Source organism: Grus americana, chromosome 10, assembly GCF_028858705.1.
Source record: "Grus americana isolate bGruAme1 chromosome 10, bGruAme1.mat, whole genome shotgun sequence".
Lineage (NCBI taxonomy): Eukaryota > Metazoa > Chordata > Aves > Gruiformes > Gruidae > Grus > Grus americana.
In genome coordinates this window covers 23,712,422-23,733,400 of record NC_072861.1, presented here as the reverse complement: position 1 = coordinate 23,733,400, position 20,979 = coordinate 23,712,422, and the positions used below count along the sequence as shown (strand labels likewise).

Genomic DNA, 20,979 nt, shown 5'->3' with positions numbered 1-20,979 from the left:
TTCCAGGGGTATCTTTTATGAAATTACCACAATGCCCAGTCTGTCTCATTTTTATTTGTTTCTCCTCCGAAGCAGAAACCTTTGGACTTCTCCAAAGCGAGAACTGTCCGGTTTCCTAGGAGGGAGTAGTTCCTCTGACTCAGAGCTCTGCTGAGCAGCGGTTTTGTCCTTTGTGCCTTAATTTCCTCGCCTATACAATGGGAATGCTACTTCACTGTTTTAATCCAAATGTTTACATTACTTTAAATGTGCTGTGTAAACATAATATTTTTATAATCAGCATGTTCCCGATCATTGCACAGTTCTTGGCAGTTTCTTAATTATCCTCACAGCATACTGAGCTTGTGAAGCTCTGTGTAGACTTGGTGAGGATATAACTTACAACGTTATTTGATCTATAGTTATGTCTCTGTTGTTATTTATATTGCCTGGTAAATGGGTAACAACAACAAAAAGACAATAAATATGGAAGTTGGGGTTTTTTTCTAGCCAACATATATTGTGGTATCATAGGTCGTTCCACTTGTTAATGAAAGACACAAGTTCTTCTAAATTTATCATCTTCAGACAAAAGATACCCTCCTTTTCCACTTAATCACTCAGATTCTCACAGAAATCACAGAGCTGGGAGGTGGCAGTGAAGTAAACTGGATGAAGTGAGCGTTTCCAGCTTTTATGTAGTTGATGTTATTTGACAAGGCGGAAGGAAATGCACTACTGAAAAGCTGGGCTGGAGGAGGCTCAGGGGGGCCTGTGTCATGGCTTTGATGTTTAATCCTGAGACAAACATGTCCTCTGCTACCCTGCTCCACCAGCACCATCCCAACAACGTCAGGGCTGTGACAGAGCTCTGCTTACCTCTGACAGGGCCACCCGGGTCTCTCTCCCTCGGTCTCATGGGCAGAGCGAGACGGGCCTGAGAGTTCCAGAATAAACCGTTCTCTGGGATCGGTGGGGAGGAGGTTGGGGAAGAGCGAGGACTTGCAGCTGGGCTATGGCCTCTCCATCCCTCGAGTCTGTCTTCAGGCTGAGGACCGAGTGTTGCCTTTGTGGACCCTTAACTCGTGCAGGTATCTTCACGCTTCTGCTCCATGGGGTTAAGGTTGGCTGCTGCGTCTGAAGTTTTTAGTACAGGGCTTGTCTGTGCTCCTCTGGTGGTCACAGGGCCACTGTCCCTCAGGGATCTGAGCTCAAAAGTCCCTCCCTAACCAGCATCACGCAGATGAATTGTGGAGGTGCGTTCTGGCTGCTGGCAACTCTGCTGCAACCGCTCGCCCATGTTTCTTCCTGGCTGATCTCAAACCTGAAAGCTAGGAAACGACTAAGTCCTCACCTACCTCTGCTAGAAGCTTACCCTATTAGTTAGGGGATTAGGAGACACTTTACTGCTACACTCAGGCATCAGGCTTCAACTGTTTTTTCTTTCCTTCTCTCTCTGCTCAGCAGTATCATCATTCCATTAAATCACTTGCAGGACCGTCAGAGGCGGCCGACTGCAGCCTGACAGCCTGCCCCACTGCCGTGGGTCGCTGCAGGGCAAGCGTGGGCCTCGCCTGGGAGTCTGACCAGCGTCATTCGTCTTTTGCTGAACACCTGGAGAGCTGCACTGTCATGTCACCAAAACACCTCTTTACTCAACAAGATGTTGATAATCGGATCTTTCATCTTCTCACCTTACTTTATTAGGCTACGCCTTCTTCCGATACAGTAACATATGTTAGTACACTTTGATTTAGATTACTAGCCGACAGGTCCAGTCAGTGCGAAAGATGTTCAGATGATAGTACTGGAGGATGAGCTTCCACATCCCACTCCCAGAGTCCTCTGAAGTGAAAAGGGCGGAAGGCAGCACAGTGTTCAGCTGGACACAGGCCTTGCTCGGTGGAACTTCTGGGTTTGTGCCTCTTGCTTCTCGTCCAGCCTCCAGTCTCTCCATAGATTACAGATTATCTCAGCGTTGCAGCAGAAGCGTGATGCTTCTAGGAAGATGACATCCAAGATCACGCAACGGTGCTCTTAAGGTAGCACACATGAGTCCCTCAGCAAGGTCGAGGTACCTCGATGGGATGATGCTACTCTTCACGTTATTACTGCTAAACACCATTAAATAACGCAGAGCCCACAATACGTCCATAGAATCAAGCAGTTCCGGACTGACTGAAAAGCAACAAGTTTTTAACTTGTCAGTACTGCTAATGTTTTAAGAAAGGAAAAGAAGAATCCCAGTCAGCTGAAGGAAAGTCAGCTAGGGAAGTTTAGCGGTCAACAGTTGGGGTGTTTTTCAAGCCTTTGCCTTCTGCTCTATTTAAATCATGCATTAATATTTTTAATGGGTAAAGGATCTTCAAAAGAGTGGGCTTCCATTTTTTTCCCTAAGGAAAATGGAGACATGGCAGCAAAGATGAGGGCGTAAATTCTGACCAGATACGAGGGTAATTCCTAAACGAATTCCCTAATGGGATTTTCGTCCTTTTTTAAAAAAAAAAAACCTTAATTTTCCCTTTTTCCCTATCCCTCTACATTCCATTTTTGCGTCCGTTTCTTACATATTTTCAAGAATCGATACCTAGAAACCAAGTTTCTGAATGAGATTTCGTGTTTCCTTACCGGCACAGCCCAGCCCGTCTGCAGAGGGTGAAGCCCAGGCCGCGGGCCGGGCAGAACGGGGCAGCGGCCGCAGTGCCCGAGCTCACCCTGCCCCAGCCTGCGGGGCTCACCCTGCCCCAGCCTCCTCCCTCCGCCCGGCGCTGCCTTTCCCGGTGGGAGCCGAGGGCACCGGCCCGGACCAGCGGGGCCAAGAGCTCCCCGGTGCGGAGGCGCCGTGCCGGTGCGGAACGTAAGCGCTTTAACGCTGCCCGTGCCGGGAAGCGCGGCTTTACGGTGTAACGACCCTCACAGCAAGGCCGCCCCTTTCCGCTCCGCAGGGCGATGCAGCAGCGCAGCGGGAGTTACCGCAACAGCCGCCGCCTCACCCCCCTTCCGCGGCCGCGTTCTGACACGGGGAAGGCCCCAACCCGCCCGTCACCGAGCGGCGCCAGGCCCACCTCGCCCGGCGGGACGCCCGGACCACGGGCTGCCTGACGGCGGGTCCAGGGCAACGCGGCTGAGGCTCGGCGGTGGCGGTAGCTGTGGCGGTAGCAGCCCCCCCCGTCCCGCCCCGTCCCCCCGCCATGGCCACCGCCCCCTCACGACCCCCCCTGTGGTGGGCGGAGCTCGGCGGGAGGGAGCGCGCGCTGTCAGCGGGCGGGGCGGGGCGCGGCGCCGGCAGTCCGCCACCGTCCCGGCGTGCCCCGCGCGGCTGGGGCCGCTCTGGCGCGGTTGTCTCACCGTGCCTGCTGTGAGCGGCGGCGGTCGCGGCTCGGCGGGGAAGATGGCGGCGGAGGCGGCGGATTCGTGGGGTAGGTGGCGGCCGCTGCGCCCCGACGGCGCCCCTCCGGCGCCCCTCGCCCGCCCGCGCTCACCCGCTCTCCTCTCCCCCACAGACGCCGACAGCTTCGAGGTGGTGGAGCCGGTGGCGAAGCGGCTGGTGCCGGGAGTGGCCGGAGACCGCTGGGCCGGCGAGGATGAGGAGGACGACGTGAAGGTGCGGCCGGGCGGGCCCTCGCCGGGCCCCCCGCGGCGTGGCGCGACCACGGGGCCGGCCCCGCCGGCTGGCCGGGGTCCGGGGGCTGCGGGGAGCGGGCCGGGGCCGCCGCAGGCCGCCGCCATATGGTGCCGCGTGTGCGGGGGACGCGGGCCCGCGGCGGCGCGGCCCGGCCCGGGGCAGGGGCGGCCCGGGCGGCGGGTGAGGAAACCTCCCGCCGGGTGGGTCGGGCCCGTCGGGCCGGCTGGATTCACCCGTCCCCCTGCGGGGGCTGACGCGCCGGCCGGAGGCGAGGGGGAGCGTGAGTCCGCGGCCGGGCCGTGCCCGCGGGGGGCGGCTCTGGCGTGTTGGCGCTGCGAAAGGGCAGCGGCCGGTTACAGATGACGAGTCAAAATGCCAGGTGGAAAGCGAGTCTCTGCCCCGTGCCCCTTCATCCCCGCTCAGAGCCGGCCTTTCTGCCCGAGGTTCGCTCCCGCTGCGTCGGGTCTGCCGGCGCAGAAAAGGACAGACAGACAGACGCTGTTCAAGCCCGAGGAGGCGTCTCCTGTTCTCGGGGGGATCCACCTGCTGCTCTCCAGCTGCTCTCCAGGCTTCGGGGCTCTTTCCTGTTTCCCCTTGTCTTATGTAGCCTTTCAGATTGGCAGTTTTGAGTGTGGAGTGCTGGGTGAGACCTGAGCATTGGGTTTCTGAAAGTGGTGCTGTGTTTGTGCCTCTGCTATCGGCCAGAGGCTCCCGTGTGTAGCAGGATGTCTCTTCCACCCCGGTTTTCTACTTCTTCACCACCCCACCCCCCCGGGCCCCACTGCCACAGTTCAAAAGTACGGCAGCCTTCCTGCGCAGTTTCAGATTTAGTGGTGCTCGGATCGCTTAACATCGCCTTACTTAAGGTGCTTTTTGGAGCGAATTTTTACTGTGTTTCAGAGCGATGTCTGCACGGAATTGGCATTGAAACGTGCGGATATTCATCTCTGATGCTTATGAAAGCAGACCTCCCTTAAGAGCTTGTTTTCTCGTGCTGAGTTCCAGCTGTCCCTTGGCAGGGACGGGGGGACTGGGTGCTGGATGCCACAGAACCCCCAGTTTGCGTTCGAACAGGCAGTAAGCAAAACGACGCCAGGGAACAGACAAGGAACGTGCTTGATGAATGCAAGGAATAGAAATGGGTCAACTGAAAAAGACCTTTTTGTTTCAGATCGAGCTGCCGAGGTATTGTGATAGGCGATCTCATGAGGTGACCTGGTCACTGTAGCGTGGTCACAAGTACGACGCTGTCTGGAGCAGCGCATTGCTGCTCACGGGCGAGGGCTCCTCAGGTTTGTTATTTAGGCTGCTGGCTGCGTTACCAGAATCTCTGAAAAACACCAACACAGTTGTCCTTGGAGCTTAGGGTGGGTATTCTTTTTATAAATAGTATGCAAAAAAGTAGTTCATCTTCTCTTAAAAAAAAGTAACAAATTTTTGCAAGTTACAGGCTGTCCATTTGCCTCCTTCAATTTAGTAACGCCCACACCCTGTAGTTATCATAGGTGTCACATTTCAGTAGGCAGAGTAAGTAAAGGTATCTCTGTACACAGTAGCCGCAGTCATTTGTAAAGAGCGTGGTTAGCATGTAACCTTATGCACATGTATACAACTTACGTATGTGTATGTATACACGTGTATCTCAGGCTCACTGTCAGCCTGGCTTTTCCTCCTGCCTTTGGAAGTGAGGAACTTTCCTGCTATGATAGAATGTGTCCAAGTGAACCGGACCAGAGTGGTGGTCTCTTGAAGACACCTGCGCTTTCTGTGGCTGTGTCACTAAAGGAACAAGGTTTTCCCACGTGCAGTAAGAACGCAACCGCTGAACTCTCCCAGGGATTATGGGTTTAGTGCTGGAGCTGCATCTAGACAGAAGGACCAGTCCAGCTAAGAAAGCTGGTTTATTTTACTTTGATTTGCTCTTCCTGTAGAAACACAAAAGATCACAGGACTGAGCGTGGGAGGGGGTTTGCTTCGGCTCTAGATGCCTTGTTTGTGAGGGTCCACCTTGGGGAGGTGCCTGCATAAGAAAAATAACGTGGTCTAAAATAGAAGCACAAAGTGTTTTCTGACCATGAGTTCATCTTAAGGTTGGTCTATCACGTTTTGGAATGTGTTTTATATATTCAGATTGTGTAGTTTTGAAGATTTTTAGTAATGAACTTAAAGTAACCGTTAAGTTGGGAAAGTTCGACTTCCCTGGGTCTAAAATTAGCATCTTCATCAGCAACAAAACTACTCTCCAGTGTTACCCAGCACACAAGTTTCCCAGAAGGCAGGCCTCCTGCCAAGGAATTTTCATCTATTTACTCTTGGGCAATTCTGTGCTTAACAAAGCCAAAACTGGGAAATGTGTGTGTTGTCATCCGGGTGACAGCCTTTGGCACGGCGCAGTCGTTTGGAGGAGAGCGTTCAGGTTTAGCCGGGAATCTAAAGTACCTGTCACTTTCCAGTTGCATCTGCTGGGTTTTTGGGAGGAATAATGTGCGTTTTCATAGGTTTAAGGTAGATGTGACAGAGCATGTGAAATCGTAAGAGAGCTGCTCCCCTCAAGGGTTTGTTTACATGAAATAGAAGATGTTTTCAGTAGCCTTATTTTAGATAAGTATGTGTAAATGAGTATTGTTGAAATGCTTCAAAGTTTTAAGCTACTTTAGTGGATATATTTTGGAATAAAGGTGTCCTCTTTCAATTACTTATTATCAGTGCAAAGATACAGCACTACATCAATCTTCCGTTCCTCCAAGAGAGTTCACTGGAATTACAAAACGCAGAAATAGGTGAATATTTGGGTGCTCCCCCCAGTAAAAAAACAAAACAAAACCAACAAACCAACACCAAAAAAACTTGCCCAATATATGAACCATGTTTCTCCAAAAATCTTGGAGAAGAATGAGAGAGTGTTGAGCGTAGCAGGGAGACCCGCGTGTCTTGGCACACAGGCTGAAGAGTGAACCCGCAGCGGTGACGTCTCGCAGGTTGCCCTTCCGGGAGCGTTCTCCGATGCCCCTGGGCTGGCAGTTGCCTTTCCCAAGTTCCAGCAGTGTCGTTCCGCTGGCGGGGCTGTGGGCAGGCTCCCGGCAGGTGACAGTCCCTTTGGTTAGAGTTGAGATCTTAAATTCCCCGTTGCAGCTCGGGGGGAGGCTGGGCCAGGCCAGGCGGTCACGCTGCCCGCCCAAGGTCTGCCGTGTCTGCGTCGCTTTATCACCCCGGCTTTGCAAGCTAAACCTGCCGTCCCTGTGGGGCATGGCTAGTGGGGACGTGGTCTGCTGTGGGGAAGGACTGTGTCCGTCATTGTGGGGAAGTCCTTGCCCACGCACCCTCTGTTAAGTCTCCCAAACATAACGATGACACGCAGTACTTTCCTTCAATCCCATGAGTACCTTTACATCACGAGCAGGCTGCCCTTCCTCTGGGGTTTTGCACCAGAAAATACTCGATTTTAAAATCTGAAGGACAGGGCAAGGGAGAAGGCAGCAAGCTACATACAGCAGTAATGAAGAGAGCTATTTAAGAAGTGGGTGTAACAAACTGTTAATTAGATATGAGCTAAAATAATGCTGCTCCAAATTCAAGTCAGCTTCTTGGAATGTGGAAGGGAAGCCGAATCCCTTACAAGTGCCAATTAACTTGAGTGAGCTGGTAGATGAACTCGGGTGTCTTCCTTGCTTGGATCAGCACGTCGCACTGAAATACCGAGTTCTTCTGCCAATGTCTTTTATTTTGCCACGCCAGAAGCAACCCTTAGTGATTAACAAATAGCTTGCATGACTGCCTGCATTACTGTTGTGAGGTGGAAATCACAAAATTCAGGATTTATGGTTTTTAAGCGTATCTATAAGGATGTACTGACAGTACGTGTGCTTTTTCTGTAAACTAGGTCTTGTCAAATGTAATGTCTTAAGCTCGCAAGTTGAAACGGAACTAAAATTAGATTCCTGTGAGATTTCTTGGCTTTAACTTCTGGTTGTATGTCGTGTGGTACTCAGCATGTAACTGCAGGTCAATTTTAGAGCATTGATTTCCATGCAGAGGCCATGCGCTAGAATTTGCAGTGGCATTAGGACAAGAATATATATTCCTGTAACCCTTACCCAGCTAACTGTTAGGAAGAAGCTGCAGAATTACTGCTGGCCAAGTCTGCCGATGACATCAGCAGGTCTGTTCCTTAGAAAACGCGGCCCTGTGAGGCGGGCGGTGCCGTACCTGAGGGCCACCATGGATCTTGGACAGGCTGGAGGCAGAGACTTACTGCGGATACCGCAGCTGAGGCTGTTTGAAAATACGCTGGAGAACGTGATGGCTGTTGAGAGTGTTTAAGTGATTTGTTTGTGGGAAGACCTTTTGCTTATAAAAAAAGCAATGGTCGTTGGTCAAAAACGTGGTCTGTGGCTGGTAAAAGTTGGTATTCCTGCCCGAGGCTGGGCCCTGCGTTCTCCTCTCTGCAGGTCGGGTTGATGTTCACCCCAGTGTGTGACTCCCCGTGCAGCCACACAGACGCTTCCCCTCGCACTGGGAGAGGGGTGAGCGGGTGCTTTGGAAAGAAGGGGTCTTCTGGTGGTGGTGACAGCGCGGTCTGGTTTGAAATGGTTTCAGCTGAGTGGTGCGTTTCCAGTGGTGGCTGTACTACATGCATGCGACCGGTAAATTCCCGGTGTCTTGTAATGCGTGCTAAAAGGAACAAACTCAGCTTTACTGTGGGTGTTGATTTGGCTGTTCATGATCTTCCTTTTGTAACTATATTGACATGAGCTTTCTGATTCTTTGAATAAAAGCTGCCTTTTTCGTGTAAGAGCTGCTCCTGAAACACCTCAGTCCACTCCCAAAAGCTGTGCCCTGGTTGTACAGCTCTCGCGACTGCCTCCCTGCTTACTCCAGTGTGTAAGGCTGGTGGATATGTGAGCATTCAAAGGGGTTAGATGTAAGCTGCTGTGCTTTGTGTTTGTTACCTCAACAAGTAGAAAGTATCTGTCAAAGAATCTTAACTAAAACTTATTTTGTAGGATAACTGGGATGATGAGGAAGAAGAGGAGGAAGTAAAGGAGACGGAGGTAAAACAAGGTAAGACTTAAAAGGAATCCGTGGCTCTGTATGCAGCCTCAGAACAGGCACTGGTTCTGTCTTGAGCGTGTCTGAAGAATCAAAACCAGGTAATGGGGTCGGGTTTGCGTTTGACAAAGCACGTCTTTAACTCTCTGCGTTCAGATTCCAGTAACTGAGCTCTGTGGCTCTCTCTCCAAGTAGTGTTTCTGTAGTTGCTGAAAAAAATAATCAGTAGACTTCTTGAGTGCTGTGTTGTTCAATGTTTTACAGAACCGAAAGTTTCAGAAAAAAAGAAAATAGCAGAAAAAATAAAAGAAAAAGAAAAGCTACAGAAGAAAAAACAAGAGGAGCTTAAAAAAAGGGTAACTGCTTTTTTCTTCCAGGGCTCATAAAATTTAGAGGGCAAGTTTGATTTTTTTTTTTTTTGAGGTTGAACAAGACTTGTAAAGATCTGAAGTCTTGTACTTACTAACATCTGGGGAGTGTTAGCTTTAATTTCTCTGTAATTTGACCAGGTTATTGAAATAGCGCTTCTCACTCTCTCTTTTGTGTGCACCTCATGATAAAACATGCAGTTGTGAAACTTAGAACTCAGGTGTTTCTTCCCACTTCTTGTAAACTGAACAACTTACTAAACAATGTGGCGTTGTTCTGCTGTACCGGGGTGGCTTTCAGGTTTGGGCGTGTTGAGGTGTACTGACTTCGGGCAGCTGTAAGCTACTTGAGTGGCACTGGAAAACCCACGATTTCTCGTACTGCTTGGGCTCAAGGGTAAGAAATAAAACGTTCTCCCTATATACATTTTGAATTCAGTTAGAGGCACCAGAGGAACATAAAGAACTTACACCAGAAGAACAGTTAGCAGACAAACTACGACTAAAGAAATTGCAAGAGGAGTCGGACCTCGAGTTAGCAAAAGAAACATTTGGTAAGTGTGCTGGGCCCCAAGTCAGGCCTCGATGAAGTTGTAGCATCACGGAAGTGCTGTATCCTCTAAATAGCGCCGCTACCTGTGGATACCCTGCAACAAGAACGCAGCGGGGTTTGCCTGTCGATGCACGTGCAGGTTGTGCTCCCGAGAGCAGAGGGGTTTAGATTCAAGGTGCAGGAGGCCTGTCCTGGTGCTGAGGACGAACTGCAAGAACCACAAACCACCTTTAGAGTAGAAGGAGCTGCTGCTTACTGTGCCATGGCGGGAGGTTATAGGAAAAGGATGGCTGACTAAGTTTTCCAGTGTATTGGTACTTGGGGTAGAAGGATGAGTGTGTAAAAAGGGAGGAAAAAAGTGCTGTCTTGATGTTCTGAGGTGCTTTACGACAACGGACTTAATGAGGCTTTGGGCGAGTGTGGCACAGCACGACTCATGCTTTACTTCAGGCAATCCGTAATAAGCTAGATGTTGAGAAAGCCAGCTGAGTTGGTGGAGTGAGCTTGTTTCCTGGCGTGGACGAAGCAGGCTTAAAGCAGATCATTCTGGTTTTGAGCTTTGACAGAACTAGCAAAGATACTGATTCATAGCTGCGTTCTTCAAACATGAAAGCGTGTTGCCTTGATTATAGTGAATTACACAGCTTCTTACTCAATGCAGATTCTGCTCTGCGAGTGGTCCGAAAGAGAACAGTGCCTGGGGGGGTGCATTGAATACAGTTGCAAAGAATGAACTAAATTTTGCACTTAAAAGCTCAAGATGGGAATTCTTTATTTAAGGGGAAAGGGGCTTCGCGTAGCGCACGTTGCTCCAAAGAGTAGAAATACCTGGTTCAAATTACTAAGCTTTGCAGCAAAAATCTCTTTGCGTACAGGGTAGTAACTCTGGCTGTTGGCTTTTGTGTGGCAGAAGCCAGGGGGAAGCGAGTGAGCAAACCTCAGCTTTGGTTTGTAAAGCTTCCCGTGGAGATGAGGAGCTGAATGTGAATGAGGTCACTTGTTTCCTCTGGTGTCATCCTTTAGGGATCAGTTGATGCTTTCTGTAATACCTCTGTCTTTCCATACAGGTGTAAATAACACTTGTGGAATAGATGCCATGAATCCCTCTTCAAAAGATGACTTTACGGAATTTGGCAAACTACTAAAAGAGAAAATTACACAGTATGAAAAATCACTACATTATGCCAGTTTTTTGGAAGCATTAGTTCGAGACGTATGTATTTCATGTAAGTTAAGTGCAAGATATCCTAGAACACACGGGTACCAAAACTGCGATGGAGTTGAAGTTGAAAACATGCTGTTATAGTAAATGCTCAGCCGAGATTGATCTGTGTAGCTTATGTCAAATGAAGTACTCATCTATTTTGCTCACTAGTATCCGATTCCATTCCCACAAACTTTATTACAGGTTGTGCGCTTGTGCAAGAGTTAGTCTTTCTAAGTGTCGATTAAGACAGTCATTTTAAAGTGTGAATTCTTACAATTTTCTTGAAGCCACTTCTAAAAAAAATAATAATAGTAATTCTCTGAGCCAGGTAACTCGAGCAGTAGCTCATTTGGAAGGAAGCTCTTATAAAATTGAGTCCATGTAATTCTGGGACTGCGAAATAAATGCCTCTGGAATCCAACATGTACCTCTACCCAGAGAAACTAACTTAAACTCATGTCTTTCCACTGCTCTGGTAGGCTGAAGTACTCAGTGAATTCATTGCTTGAGATCTTTCCCTATGCCATGCGCATTGTCCTTCAGGGAGGTGGTAACTTGGTACTACTTTGTGCTGTAGAAGTACAGCGATAGCTCCTGGTTGGAGCAGATGACTTCCATTTCAGAGGGGTTCCAGGTCTTCTGAAGTGAAGGACTCGCAACCTCTTGGGCCATTTGTTAATAACAATAATTTATTGTTAATCCACTGCTCCTTTTGATAGGCTTTACTGTAGTTCACTGTATCCATATTTTACTGTTCAAATGCCTTCTCGTTAAGACTTTTGTATTCCCTGTTAATTTACAAGTTTTACCTTCTACAGCATTCAAGCTGCCTTACCAGGGACTGTCTGAAATAGTAATTGTGATTCTAAGGACCCGAATTATGTACTCAGTATTTTGCTGATTTAAAGCAAGTAATTGCCCGTACTTACTGCTAATGCTTATTTCTGCTTCTTAGCGAACGTTGATGTCAGATTGTGTCACTGCCTTCTAAGAGACTGTTGTGCTGAGGAATCTTTTTTGTTGTTTTTTTCCCATGATGTAGTGGAAATCGATGATTTGAAAAAGATCACAAATACTTTGACAGTACTATGCAGTGAAAAGCAAAAACAAGAAAAGGTAAGGTCTCTGCATGTTCAGTAACAATACCCGCTCGTGGCGCTGATCTGGAACAGGGAACAGGTCTCGCACTGACTTGAGCTGCTGATGCTGTGATCAGTGGTAGCAGGAGGTTAAATGATAACCCTGGGTTAGAGTTAAATCCTCCTCATTGGGTGAGGTAATCAAGAGTTGATTGAATCTAGTGATCACAGGTGTAAATTCATCATGGTTTCACCTTTATGCTAACCTTGTTCCCTTTTATGCCACATGTAGAGTTCAGCATCGGTGTAACACCGGTCTGTGGAAGTACCTGAAATCTGTGCCAGGGTTTGGGATCCTGATTAGCAGATAATTGGGATTTCTGTGCTGCCATGCAAACTAAAGGAGCAATAACTGCATAGGCAAGGAAGGGGGCAAGTTTAACAGGTGATGTGATAGCTTAACCTATGCTCTTGTGATGTAGAAGGTTGTGGTTTATAGCATACAGCTGTGTTAAACTCCTCTGGAATTCAGTGATTAATTGAATCATTAGATAGCAACAAAAGCAAGCAGAAAATATGACTGGCAGTGCAACTCTCTTGGTACGTGTTAAATCAAATTGGAGGGTGGTTAGGAAACAAACGGCAGAGCGTTGTCAGTGGGAGTAGTAAGTGGGAAAGGGGAAACCTCGGAAACTGTTCTCCTGGGGTGCCAGTTCTGACTCCCCAGGCACCAACAAAGCACCTTAACGCAAACCAAACTTCATGGACAGTGTTAATGTGAAAGTCTGGGGTGGCAAACATGATAAACTTTTCTTTAATACAAACTGCGCTTTGGAGAGAAGCCTGGGACTTACTGAGCCAAACGAGTCTAAAAAGAAGTAGTACGTATACTTCCTGGTCTTACGCTCTTCTCTCCTGGCGCTTCACGTCCATTAGTTCAGTTGGTGATTTCACAAAACTGAGCACTAGACTCTGCATTTACTGCTGGTTTCGATCGGGTCTAGGCACAACAGGACGAATGACAAAGCGTGGGATGTGGGGATGCAGGATGCTGGCACAGCTGGACTAGGAATGGGTGGCGTTGGGGGATGGAACGCGGGAGCAGAAATTGGCAGCAGCGTGTTCACTGCATGGGCACACGAATGCTCGTACCTCAGGACTCTAATTAGAGCAATGACAAATCACTGTGGATTTTAAAGTAAACATGCTCTTCCTATTTAAGCAGAATAAAGCCAAAAAGAAGAAAAAGGGTGTTGTGCCTGGAGGCGGTTTAAAGGCTACGATGAAAGATGACCTGGCTGATTATGGAGGATATGATGGAGAATATGTACAAGACTTTGAAGACTTCATGTGACATTTATCTCCCCTTCTGTCATCTTTCTGTTGCCCATAATCCCTAAACATGTAGCACAACTTTTCTTCCTTTAAATTCTGCCAAATGCTACAATCAGAATTGCAGTATCTCTGTGCTGGTGGTTTAACTCTTGACAGGTCCGTGTGAAAGCAACTGGGCTCCCTCTCCTGTGGTTGGGGTTAGAATGAGGACGTTTAAAAGCTATGTAAATTGCAGTTACAAAACCCAAAACTCTGATAATGGTAACTGTTGCTATTTGGTTTTTATAGTAACAGCACTAAATTGGAAATGGATTTCAAGAAGGCAAAGTATTATTACCAGCACAGTTCAGTGACACGGCCTTAACTGTATGTACCTCCTTGAACGACTTGTTTGATGAACAAAAGCAGTTTGCAGCACGGGCGTGGTGTGTGCTTAGTATTCTGATTGCTTTCTCTTAAGTTAGAGCTTGAGGTTTTCAGCATATTGGGGAGGGGAACGGCTGCTGTCAGGGAGAGCGTGCTCCTCTGGGAACGCAGCCCTCGAGATACCTGCTGCCTCCGGGCTGAGCGCGGGGGTCAGGGCAAGAGTTGAAAAGAACCAACTTGTGTCTCGAGTACGAAGTTTAGTTTCCATTCATCTAAATTTCTACTAATGCAGCTGTATGGGTTGGGTATTCTTTAACAGTTAATTGCCTGGTTTAAGTGTAAAAAAAAAAAAAAAAACAAAACCAACCAAGACTTCCTTTTGGTCTTTCATGGGTTGTGATAGATTCTTCACAACTCAGCTGTTTTCTTTCATTTGAAAAAAAAACAAAAACAACTTGCTTAGCAAACTGCAACAGTTCCTACAGTTGGGCAAATTGTTATGTTAACAATTATGACATCTGCAATGTTTTATAAAGCAACTAATTTAATAAAAATCACTATTGAGGACTTCACTAGGGCTGCCTTTGGACCAGTTCTTTTAGTATCTTAAGAGTAAAGCTACTTGAAGAGGTAGAGCTGTGAAACAGAGCTGTGCTGGGTGCGTTACGAGGGCTGGCCCTTGCTCCGACATCCAGATTAACTAATGGTAGAGGGGCAAGATTTCCTTCCTGTAAAACATCTCTTACCTAAGCCTTAGCAATGCTGGTGGTAAATGCGAGCCTTCCAGGACTGCCGTACTCCAGGACTGCCGTACTGCAGGCCTTCCATGAGGAACGTAATCTTTTCTTTTGTGGGGACTGCTGAGCTCAGCAGCTTGCACTTACCTTAGGAGTGATTCAGGGGGGCCCTTGGCAGTGGGAGCTGTTGCTTTATTCCTGGTGGCAGCTGCTGTTACCACAAGCAGTCCCGCGTGTACAGCCTGCACTTTACACGTGTGCTTGGTCCCAGTGTGGGTGGGATACGCGTGTGCTTCCAGACTCTTCCTGCTGTTAGTGGTCCCAAATTTTTAAAGGACCAGGGATGGTAATTTTCAGGAGGATAGCTTGAAGTTCTCCTTTCATGCTTGGAGCTTTAAAGTTCAAGCTAAAAGCTTGTTAGCCATTTGTTTAACTTGGCCTAATCACAGCCAGCTCAGTCTAATTCAGTCTTGTGAGACTGATGAGAACTGGAATTGTAACTCGTGTTCTGCTCAGGCATGATCCTCCCTGCATAAACCATTTTCTTTAGCAGAGGAGCTGTGACTTGCACCAGGTGTACCGGTGTGCAATGGCTAGTGCTGCCATTGCTGAGTTGGGCTGAATGTTTGGCGTGTGCAGTGGTTGCCAGTGAAAAGGTTCAGCAGCCAACAGGCGACTGTGAGCTATAATCCAAGTTAAGATCTCTTTGCTAATTAACGGAGTTGCTATGGCAATTGTGGTTTTGCTAGGCTAACGTTTAGTGATAGTATGATACCACTGCTTAATTTTACTTCAAAGCTGCTGGAGGCTGGAGGCTGCTGTCAGCCTCCCCCCACCCCTCCTTTGGCCAGGAGGTGACTGCAGGCTGCGCTTTCAGGGCGCAGGATCCAGGCTGAAACTGGGCTTCTGCCTGAGGCAGCGTCCAAGTCTCATCCCCCTCCCCGGGTCAGTCAGACGCAATCTTGTAACCGCACTGATGGCAGGACACGCTGGCTCCTGACGGGGCGTCGATGCCAACTGTCTGCCCAGTAGGGCTGTCTAAGTGTGGAAAGGAGTGAAAATTTAATAACTGTAAGAAAACACTTGTACTTGATCACCTCTTTTACTCCAAGACAGTAGCACATTCAGTATATGCTGTTAGCGGTGTACAAGACTTTCACTTTATCACTAAGCTAGAAGACAAAAACCAAGGTTAATCAGACTGGAATCAAAGAACGGATTATCCTGGTGTGCAGCTAAAACTTTCTCCTGCTTATTTCACTGTCAATGTACTGAAGATCCTGCACACTCTATTTCAGCCTTTTGTTGGTTGAGCTACAATTCCTATGGTGGATCTATCACCCACACCCCTAGCTGAAAGGACTGCTGGATCTCTCTGGTTCATCGAGGCCAGGGAGCTGTTGGAGCAAGTCCAGAGGAGGCCACAGAGATGATCAGGGGGCTGGAGCACCTCTGCTATGGAGACAGGCTGAGAGAGTTGGGGTTGTTCAGCCTGGAGAAGAGAAGGCTGCGGGGAGACCTTAGAGCCCCTTCCAGTCCCTGCAGGGGCTCCAGGAAAGCTGGAGAGGGGCTGGTGCCAAGGGCAGGGAGTGACAGGCCAAGGGGCATGGCCTGAAGCTGCAGGAGGGGAGATGGAGATGGGATGTGAGGCAGAAATCCTTCCCTGTGAGGGTGCTGAGGCCCTGGCACAGGGTGCCCAGAGAAGCTGTGGCTGCCCCTGGCTCCCTGGCAGGGTTCAAGGCCAGGTTGGATGGGGCTTTGGGCAACCTGGGCTAGTGGAGGGTGTCCCTGCCCATGGCAGGGGTGGCACTGGATGGGCTCTGAGGTCCCTTCCAACCCAGTCTGGGATCATCAGCTGTGCCAGCCTGTATTTGTTGGTTAGTCAAGTATTTTGTAAACAGTAGGATTTATTATACAAAACACAATTTTAGGTTTAACACAGTCTCAGCATTTTAAATATTTACAATCACCGCCAGTTTTCTGGAGTAACTTTCACATAGCAGCACATCATTGTAAGCAGGTAACTGATAAAAGCATCTGTTAAAGAATCAGTACTGACCATGCAAGCAGCTGCAGCACTGGTACTTGTCAGAGCCAGTCTCTACTCCATGGAGGCTGGAGTCTAGTTTGATAACATATCATTAAGACAACAGCCAGTCTGTGCATCCTTCAGAAGTGTATTTACCACATCGTAGAACTTGTTATCGTAAGCCAATCTGTAGTATGTGTAGATATCTTCACAGTAAGTGAGCAGTTTCTTCAGGTTTTTCAGAGCAGCATCAGTAGGTGGGTGTTGTTTAACCCTGAAAATAATTGTACGTGCAATTGAAATAGAGAGGCTGCACAGACAATGATTATAAGACTATCTTGCTACAGAACTGTAAGAACTGTATTTCTTAAAAAGAGGTTGTGCTCCACATGAACACTGGATTCTCTCAGTTGGTTATTTTGCTCTGATTCATTTTAAAAAAGATTTGATCTGACCAGCCCTAAGGCACCTTATTTATCCAGCTCAATGACAATGGCAGATCCAGTGTTATTTCCACCACATGCTTAAGAAACTGAATGCAGACTTCAAGTCCCTACATGCTACGCTTTATCACATCAAAGCCTTTAACAGTACTGACTTGCATGCTATTAAACATGCAGTTGCTCCTCTAAAGTAGTCCATGGAAAAGAAAGTTCCAATTTGACCATACAACTACTTACTTCTTAGCAATCTCCTCGAATATGCTAGGCTTCAGTGGTCTTTGTTGTTTAAATTCCTCGAAGTAAGTGAAGTCTCCCTTGGTGATCACTTGTTGATACAGAACTTCAGCCCAGTCTGGAACAAACTCGTAAGCCTCTGCCACAATGGCTGCCTGCAGGGAGAAGAGATGCTGGAATTTCTCAGCAGGAAGAGTTTGTTCTTACACAGAAACATTCCTATACTTAGAACACTTTAAATATTCTAGGTCTTCTGTTTGGCCTGTCTCTTGATGCTGGTCTTGAGAGCAGTGGTGTTACAGAGAAATACAAGGGTAACAAAATACTGCAAATGATTTTCCTTAACAAGATGCCGGGGGGGGGGGGGGGGAGTTGGTTGTTCTCTTGAAAAAGCCCTTTTCTTTCTTAATTCCAAATTCACAAAGCAATGGACACCAATGTAGTTAGATTTCATAGCTGTAGTGCAGACTCAGGGCGACAGGAGAGGCGCTCGGTCCCTGCTGTGTGACGGCAGCAGGACCTGCTAAAAGCATCAGCCCACAGCAGGATCTGCAGCAATATGATGGGCTAATAGTCACGGGACGTGGTGGCCACGTGGAAGACCTGAGCATTACGCTCACAGGAGCAGAGTGCTTCAGTACCCGCTGTTTAAAACAATCATTTTCAGAAAAAATAACAGAGGAGGAAGCCAAGCTGACCTGATAGAATCGAGGCAAGGACATGATGGTGTCCGCCAGGCTCTGTCTGCTCAGGTTGATCAGCATGGTGCTCTGACCCGTGTTGAGAAAATGCAGCTGGAGGGTTATCAGCTTCGTCAGCCGACTGCAGCGCAGGGACTGCCGGACACAGGAGTCCTGTTCAACAAGTCAAAGACAAATGCAAGCTTCTGAAGCATGTTTCCAGAGGAAAGTAATACGTATTCCTGAGAGCAACAAGTACTTCAGAGTTGTCTAGTATTTCATCTTTTAGATCACTGCAGTTTTATCATCGATCATATTCCATTAGTTTTCAATGAAGCTTCCCTCACCACAAATACTGCTTTCGTCACCCCAGTTTTCAAACATCCTTTATATTATTCTGTTCTCGCTAGTTAAGGTCACTAAAATGGAGGAACCCAACTGCGCCCCTAGATGTTAAAGCCCGAACGGGAACAGCATAGTGCTCTTTGATATGACAGTGTTCCTGAGACTGCTGAGCACTGCTGAGCTGCCAGAGCAAGAAGTTCCTTCGCTACTCTTCTACTGGGAAGGATTCTGCACACCGTGCCCAGAGCAGCTGTTTGTTCCCCCAGTGCGGCTCACCCCTTATGTGCTCCCAATGCTGCACAGAACTCCCACAATTCCATCTCATTTTACCTTGGAATAACTTTCTGCAGCATCAATAAAAAGAGTCAGAGCTTTCATCAGCAGTTTCTTTAAATTTGCAACATCCTGAAGAGATTCCTCTGAAACAGGGGGAAAAAAGCATAACCAGTTATTTATAAAGGTCACAACATAAGTTACAAAAATACCTCCTGGTACCAAGTCTGTCCCTAGTAGCGTTTCAGAAAGCAACAGAAGACTAAAAAAAAAAAAAAAAATCGTATTAAAAAGAGCAAAGAAATAGTGATGCCTGTTCAGTTAATGGACTGAAGCTATTGCTGGAACCTAGTCAAGTGACCGAAGAACTGAAATCCAGATCATACGTTTGTGGTAGACACAAGAACTGACTACTACCGGATGAATTCAGAAAACCAGTTGGCGTAGCTTCTGGTTTAGTTGTCGTTCCAGTGCTGGCTAACTGCTCCGCAGTGAGGTCTGTGTGCTGCGCAGCATTCTCCCAGCCATAGAGACCTCACTCAGTTTAGATGTTAACAAATCATCTTGCACAAACGTAAAACCCCTGTGTCACATCTTACTGACATGAGGAAAACACGCATGTGCCCTTACCTCCTCCCATGCCTGGTGCCACAGGAAGGAAACATTACAGGAAGAGCCAAAAATCTCAACTCTTTGAAAAATACTGGAGCAGCCAGATAAACTGTTACGTGCAGGAATACCCCAAGCCTGGGAAACAGGACCCTCCTTCCAGACAGTGGGAGTTTAATGGCTGTCACCAGGACGGCATTTACCCATCCTGCCTTCCTTCTTAAACAAACATGCTCGTATGTCCTGGTTTCGGAGTATCCACTCACCCCATGGCTGAGATTCAATCAGTTTTAGCTGTATGCAAGCAGCAGCCTCATGATTCTCTCCGATTTCTCGGCACATACTGAAGCAAAGGGCTATCATGTTGTGCTTCTCACTGTCCCCTGGGCGACAACGCTTGATGTAATCCAGCAGAGCTGTCTTCAGTGTTCCGCTCTGGTCAAATGAAGGAGTATCAGATTAAGATTTGAAGAGTTTTATTTTTATTCATATTTTTAGTACCCACAAGCAAATCTGTTCTGGTACGATTTCCCAAAAAGCGATGATTACGCTCTTTGAGGTTTCCCCATACTATTTTAAAACATAATGGCAATATTATACTTGGGCTTAACTACATTATGTCAGGTAAGAAAATCCAGCACCTATGCATTTATTTATTTACAGACAAATGTCAAAACTGACATTTGTTTATGACTTTATGTATGTTAGAAGAAACCTTAAATATTTATGATTTTTAAAAACCCATGCAATATTAACTGGAAGTAAAACCAAAGCAGGATATGAAAACTCTAGGTGATATTCCCAAGCTTGAAGCTTCAATGCTGCTCTTGTTGCAGCACTGGATTAATTAAAACAAACTTGTTAAACTAAAACCAGAATAAAACCCAGAATTAATTTATTACTATGAAACTTGAATAACACTTGCTACACTGCGGTAATTAAAATCCCCAGATAATTCCACCTTGTTGTGTAAACATCAGTTTCTGATGTAGCCTCACTGACAGTTTTCTCCCCTTTATCCCCTTCCACCTACTGGGTCTAATTTCTTTCTCATGAGCACTTCAAAGTAGTGTTTTTCATGCAGCAGTTCAAATACGTAGGTCATTTCGTTGTATCTGCCAATCCCAGTGAGAAGACGAACCTGTGGAAATAATGGTGTAAGTACAAAGCTCCAATAAAACAGAAAAATCCTCTCTGAAAGCAGCCGGTGCCGCGGTGGGGAGAAGGCTGCGTGAGGCCAGGGTACCGTGCCAGCACGCGGCAGGCAGATGTTCCCTTAGTGCCACAGAGGTTCTACTTTTAAACCAATCTACTGCATCCTTTTTACCATGAGGTGAAAGAACATAAAGTTACCAAATAAAAATATGCAGCGAACCTTTTAGCAATGCCAGCGGGATATTGGGCGTGTCTCGGACTCCAGGAGTCCCCTCACGGCAGGACATAAAGATGCATGACAGCCCAGTAATACCAGTAGTTGAAGTACTTCGACATTCCCATTCTGATTTACTACAGTGTTGCCACCTCACCATTCTGCTGTCTCCAGCTCTATTTTTCCAGAGAAGTCTTCTAAGAGCCATAAAAATCCTCACTGTGCACATCAGACCAAACACCCACTTCTGGCTTCCAGAGACAGGCAGGACAAGACCAGTCAACTGGACGTGAAAGACTCTACTCTGCTCCATCACCCACCTACACACTCCCCGTGCACCGCTCACGAGCAAAGTTAATGGCTAACGTGACACGGAAACCTTCACACAGTGTCTGGATAAACACATGTGGCATCAAAGACACGTACCATGAGGCCGTACTCTTCATTAGGTGCCAAATGTTCGTCCGTGAGAAGCCGTGCTGCTTGGAGGACTCTGGTGATTCCTTCCATGTGGCAAGTCAAACTAAAGCAATTATGGGCCAAAATCAGCAATTCTGTAACTGAAGAATAGAACAACTCAGGTATTTCCATTAATAAGCTGAGGAAGTTCGTTACCGTGCCTCTCCAGAAGCGATGTGGAGGACACACAACCTTTCCAGTTACAAACAGCAGAACTGGATTAGACACTTGAGCTGTTAC

General features: G+C 47.5%; 2 protein-coding genes and 1 long non-coding RNA gene across 6 annotated transcripts in view; 2 read left to right on the top strand and 1 right to left on the bottom strand.

Annotated features, from left to right (window-relative positions):
* The window catches only part of LOC129210586 (uncharacterized), a 131,424-nt gene extending 115,167 nt beyond the window's left edge, over positions 1 to 16,257 (top strand). The window contains exon 3 of the long non-coding RNA XR_008578584.1: positions 16,140 to 16,257. This is a non-coding gene — a long non-coding RNA (uncharacterized LOC129210586). The remainder of the gene's footprint in view (positions 1 to 16,139) is intronic.
* Positions 3,248 to 14,133, top strand: EIF3J (eukaryotic translation initiation factor 3 subunit J). Of its 2 annotated transcripts, none has more exons than XM_054836483.1 (8): positions 3,248 to 3,398; positions 3,483 to 3,583; positions 8,608 to 8,665; positions 8,918 to 9,009; positions 9,461 to 9,575; positions 10,642 to 10,800; positions 11,824 to 11,897; positions 13,086 to 14,133. In XM_054836483.1, exons 1-8 carry the CDS (start codon positions 3,371 to 3,373, stop codon positions 13,212 to 13,214), a joined length of 756 nt encoding a protein of 251 aa, XP_054692458.1. In that variant the 5' UTR covers positions 3,248 to 3,370; the 3' UTR covers positions 13,215 to 14,133. The 2 variants fall into 2 exon arrangements, with proteins under 2 accessions (XP_054692458.1, XP_054692457.1); XM_054836482.1 differs by having other exon boundaries at positions 13,083 to 14,133.
* Positions 15,387 to 20,979, bottom strand: part of SPG11 (SPG11 vesicle trafficking associated, spatacsin) — a 36,464-nt gene continuing 30,871 nt past the window's right edge. For all 3 annotated transcript variants that reach the window (XM_054836473.1, XM_054836474.1, XM_054836475.1), the window contains 7 exons: positions 20,707 to 20,840; positions 19,945 to 20,052; positions 19,178 to 19,346; positions 18,360 to 18,448; positions 17,703 to 17,858; positions 17,008 to 17,159; positions 15,387 to 16,601 (listed from right to left, as the gene is read on the bottom strand). In XM_054836473.1, coding sequence (XP_054692448.1) covers positions 16,421 to 16,601; positions 17,008 to 17,159; positions 17,703 to 17,858; positions 18,360 to 18,448; positions 19,178 to 19,346; positions 19,945 to 20,052; positions 20,707 to 20,840 — 989 coding nt within the window. In that variant the 3' untranslated portion in view covers positions 15,387 to 16,420. The remainder of the gene's footprint in view (positions 16,602 to 17,007; positions 17,160 to 17,702; positions 17,859 to 18,359; positions 18,449 to 19,177; positions 19,347 to 19,944; positions 20,053 to 20,706; positions 20,841 to 20,979) is intronic.

Coding starts and splice junctions, on each gene's coding strand:
- EIF3J (XM_054836482.1), top strand. CDS start 3,371: ATGGCGGCGGAGGCGGCGGATTCGTGGG. Junction 3,399..3,482: donor GGAGGCGGCGGATTCGTGGG/GTAGGTGGCGGC, acceptor TCTCCCCCACAG/ACGCCGACAGCTTCGAGGTG. Junction 9,010..9,460: donor AAGAGGAGCTTAAAAAAAGG/GTAACTGCTTTT, acceptor TTTTGAATTCAG/TTAGAGGCACCAGAGGAACA.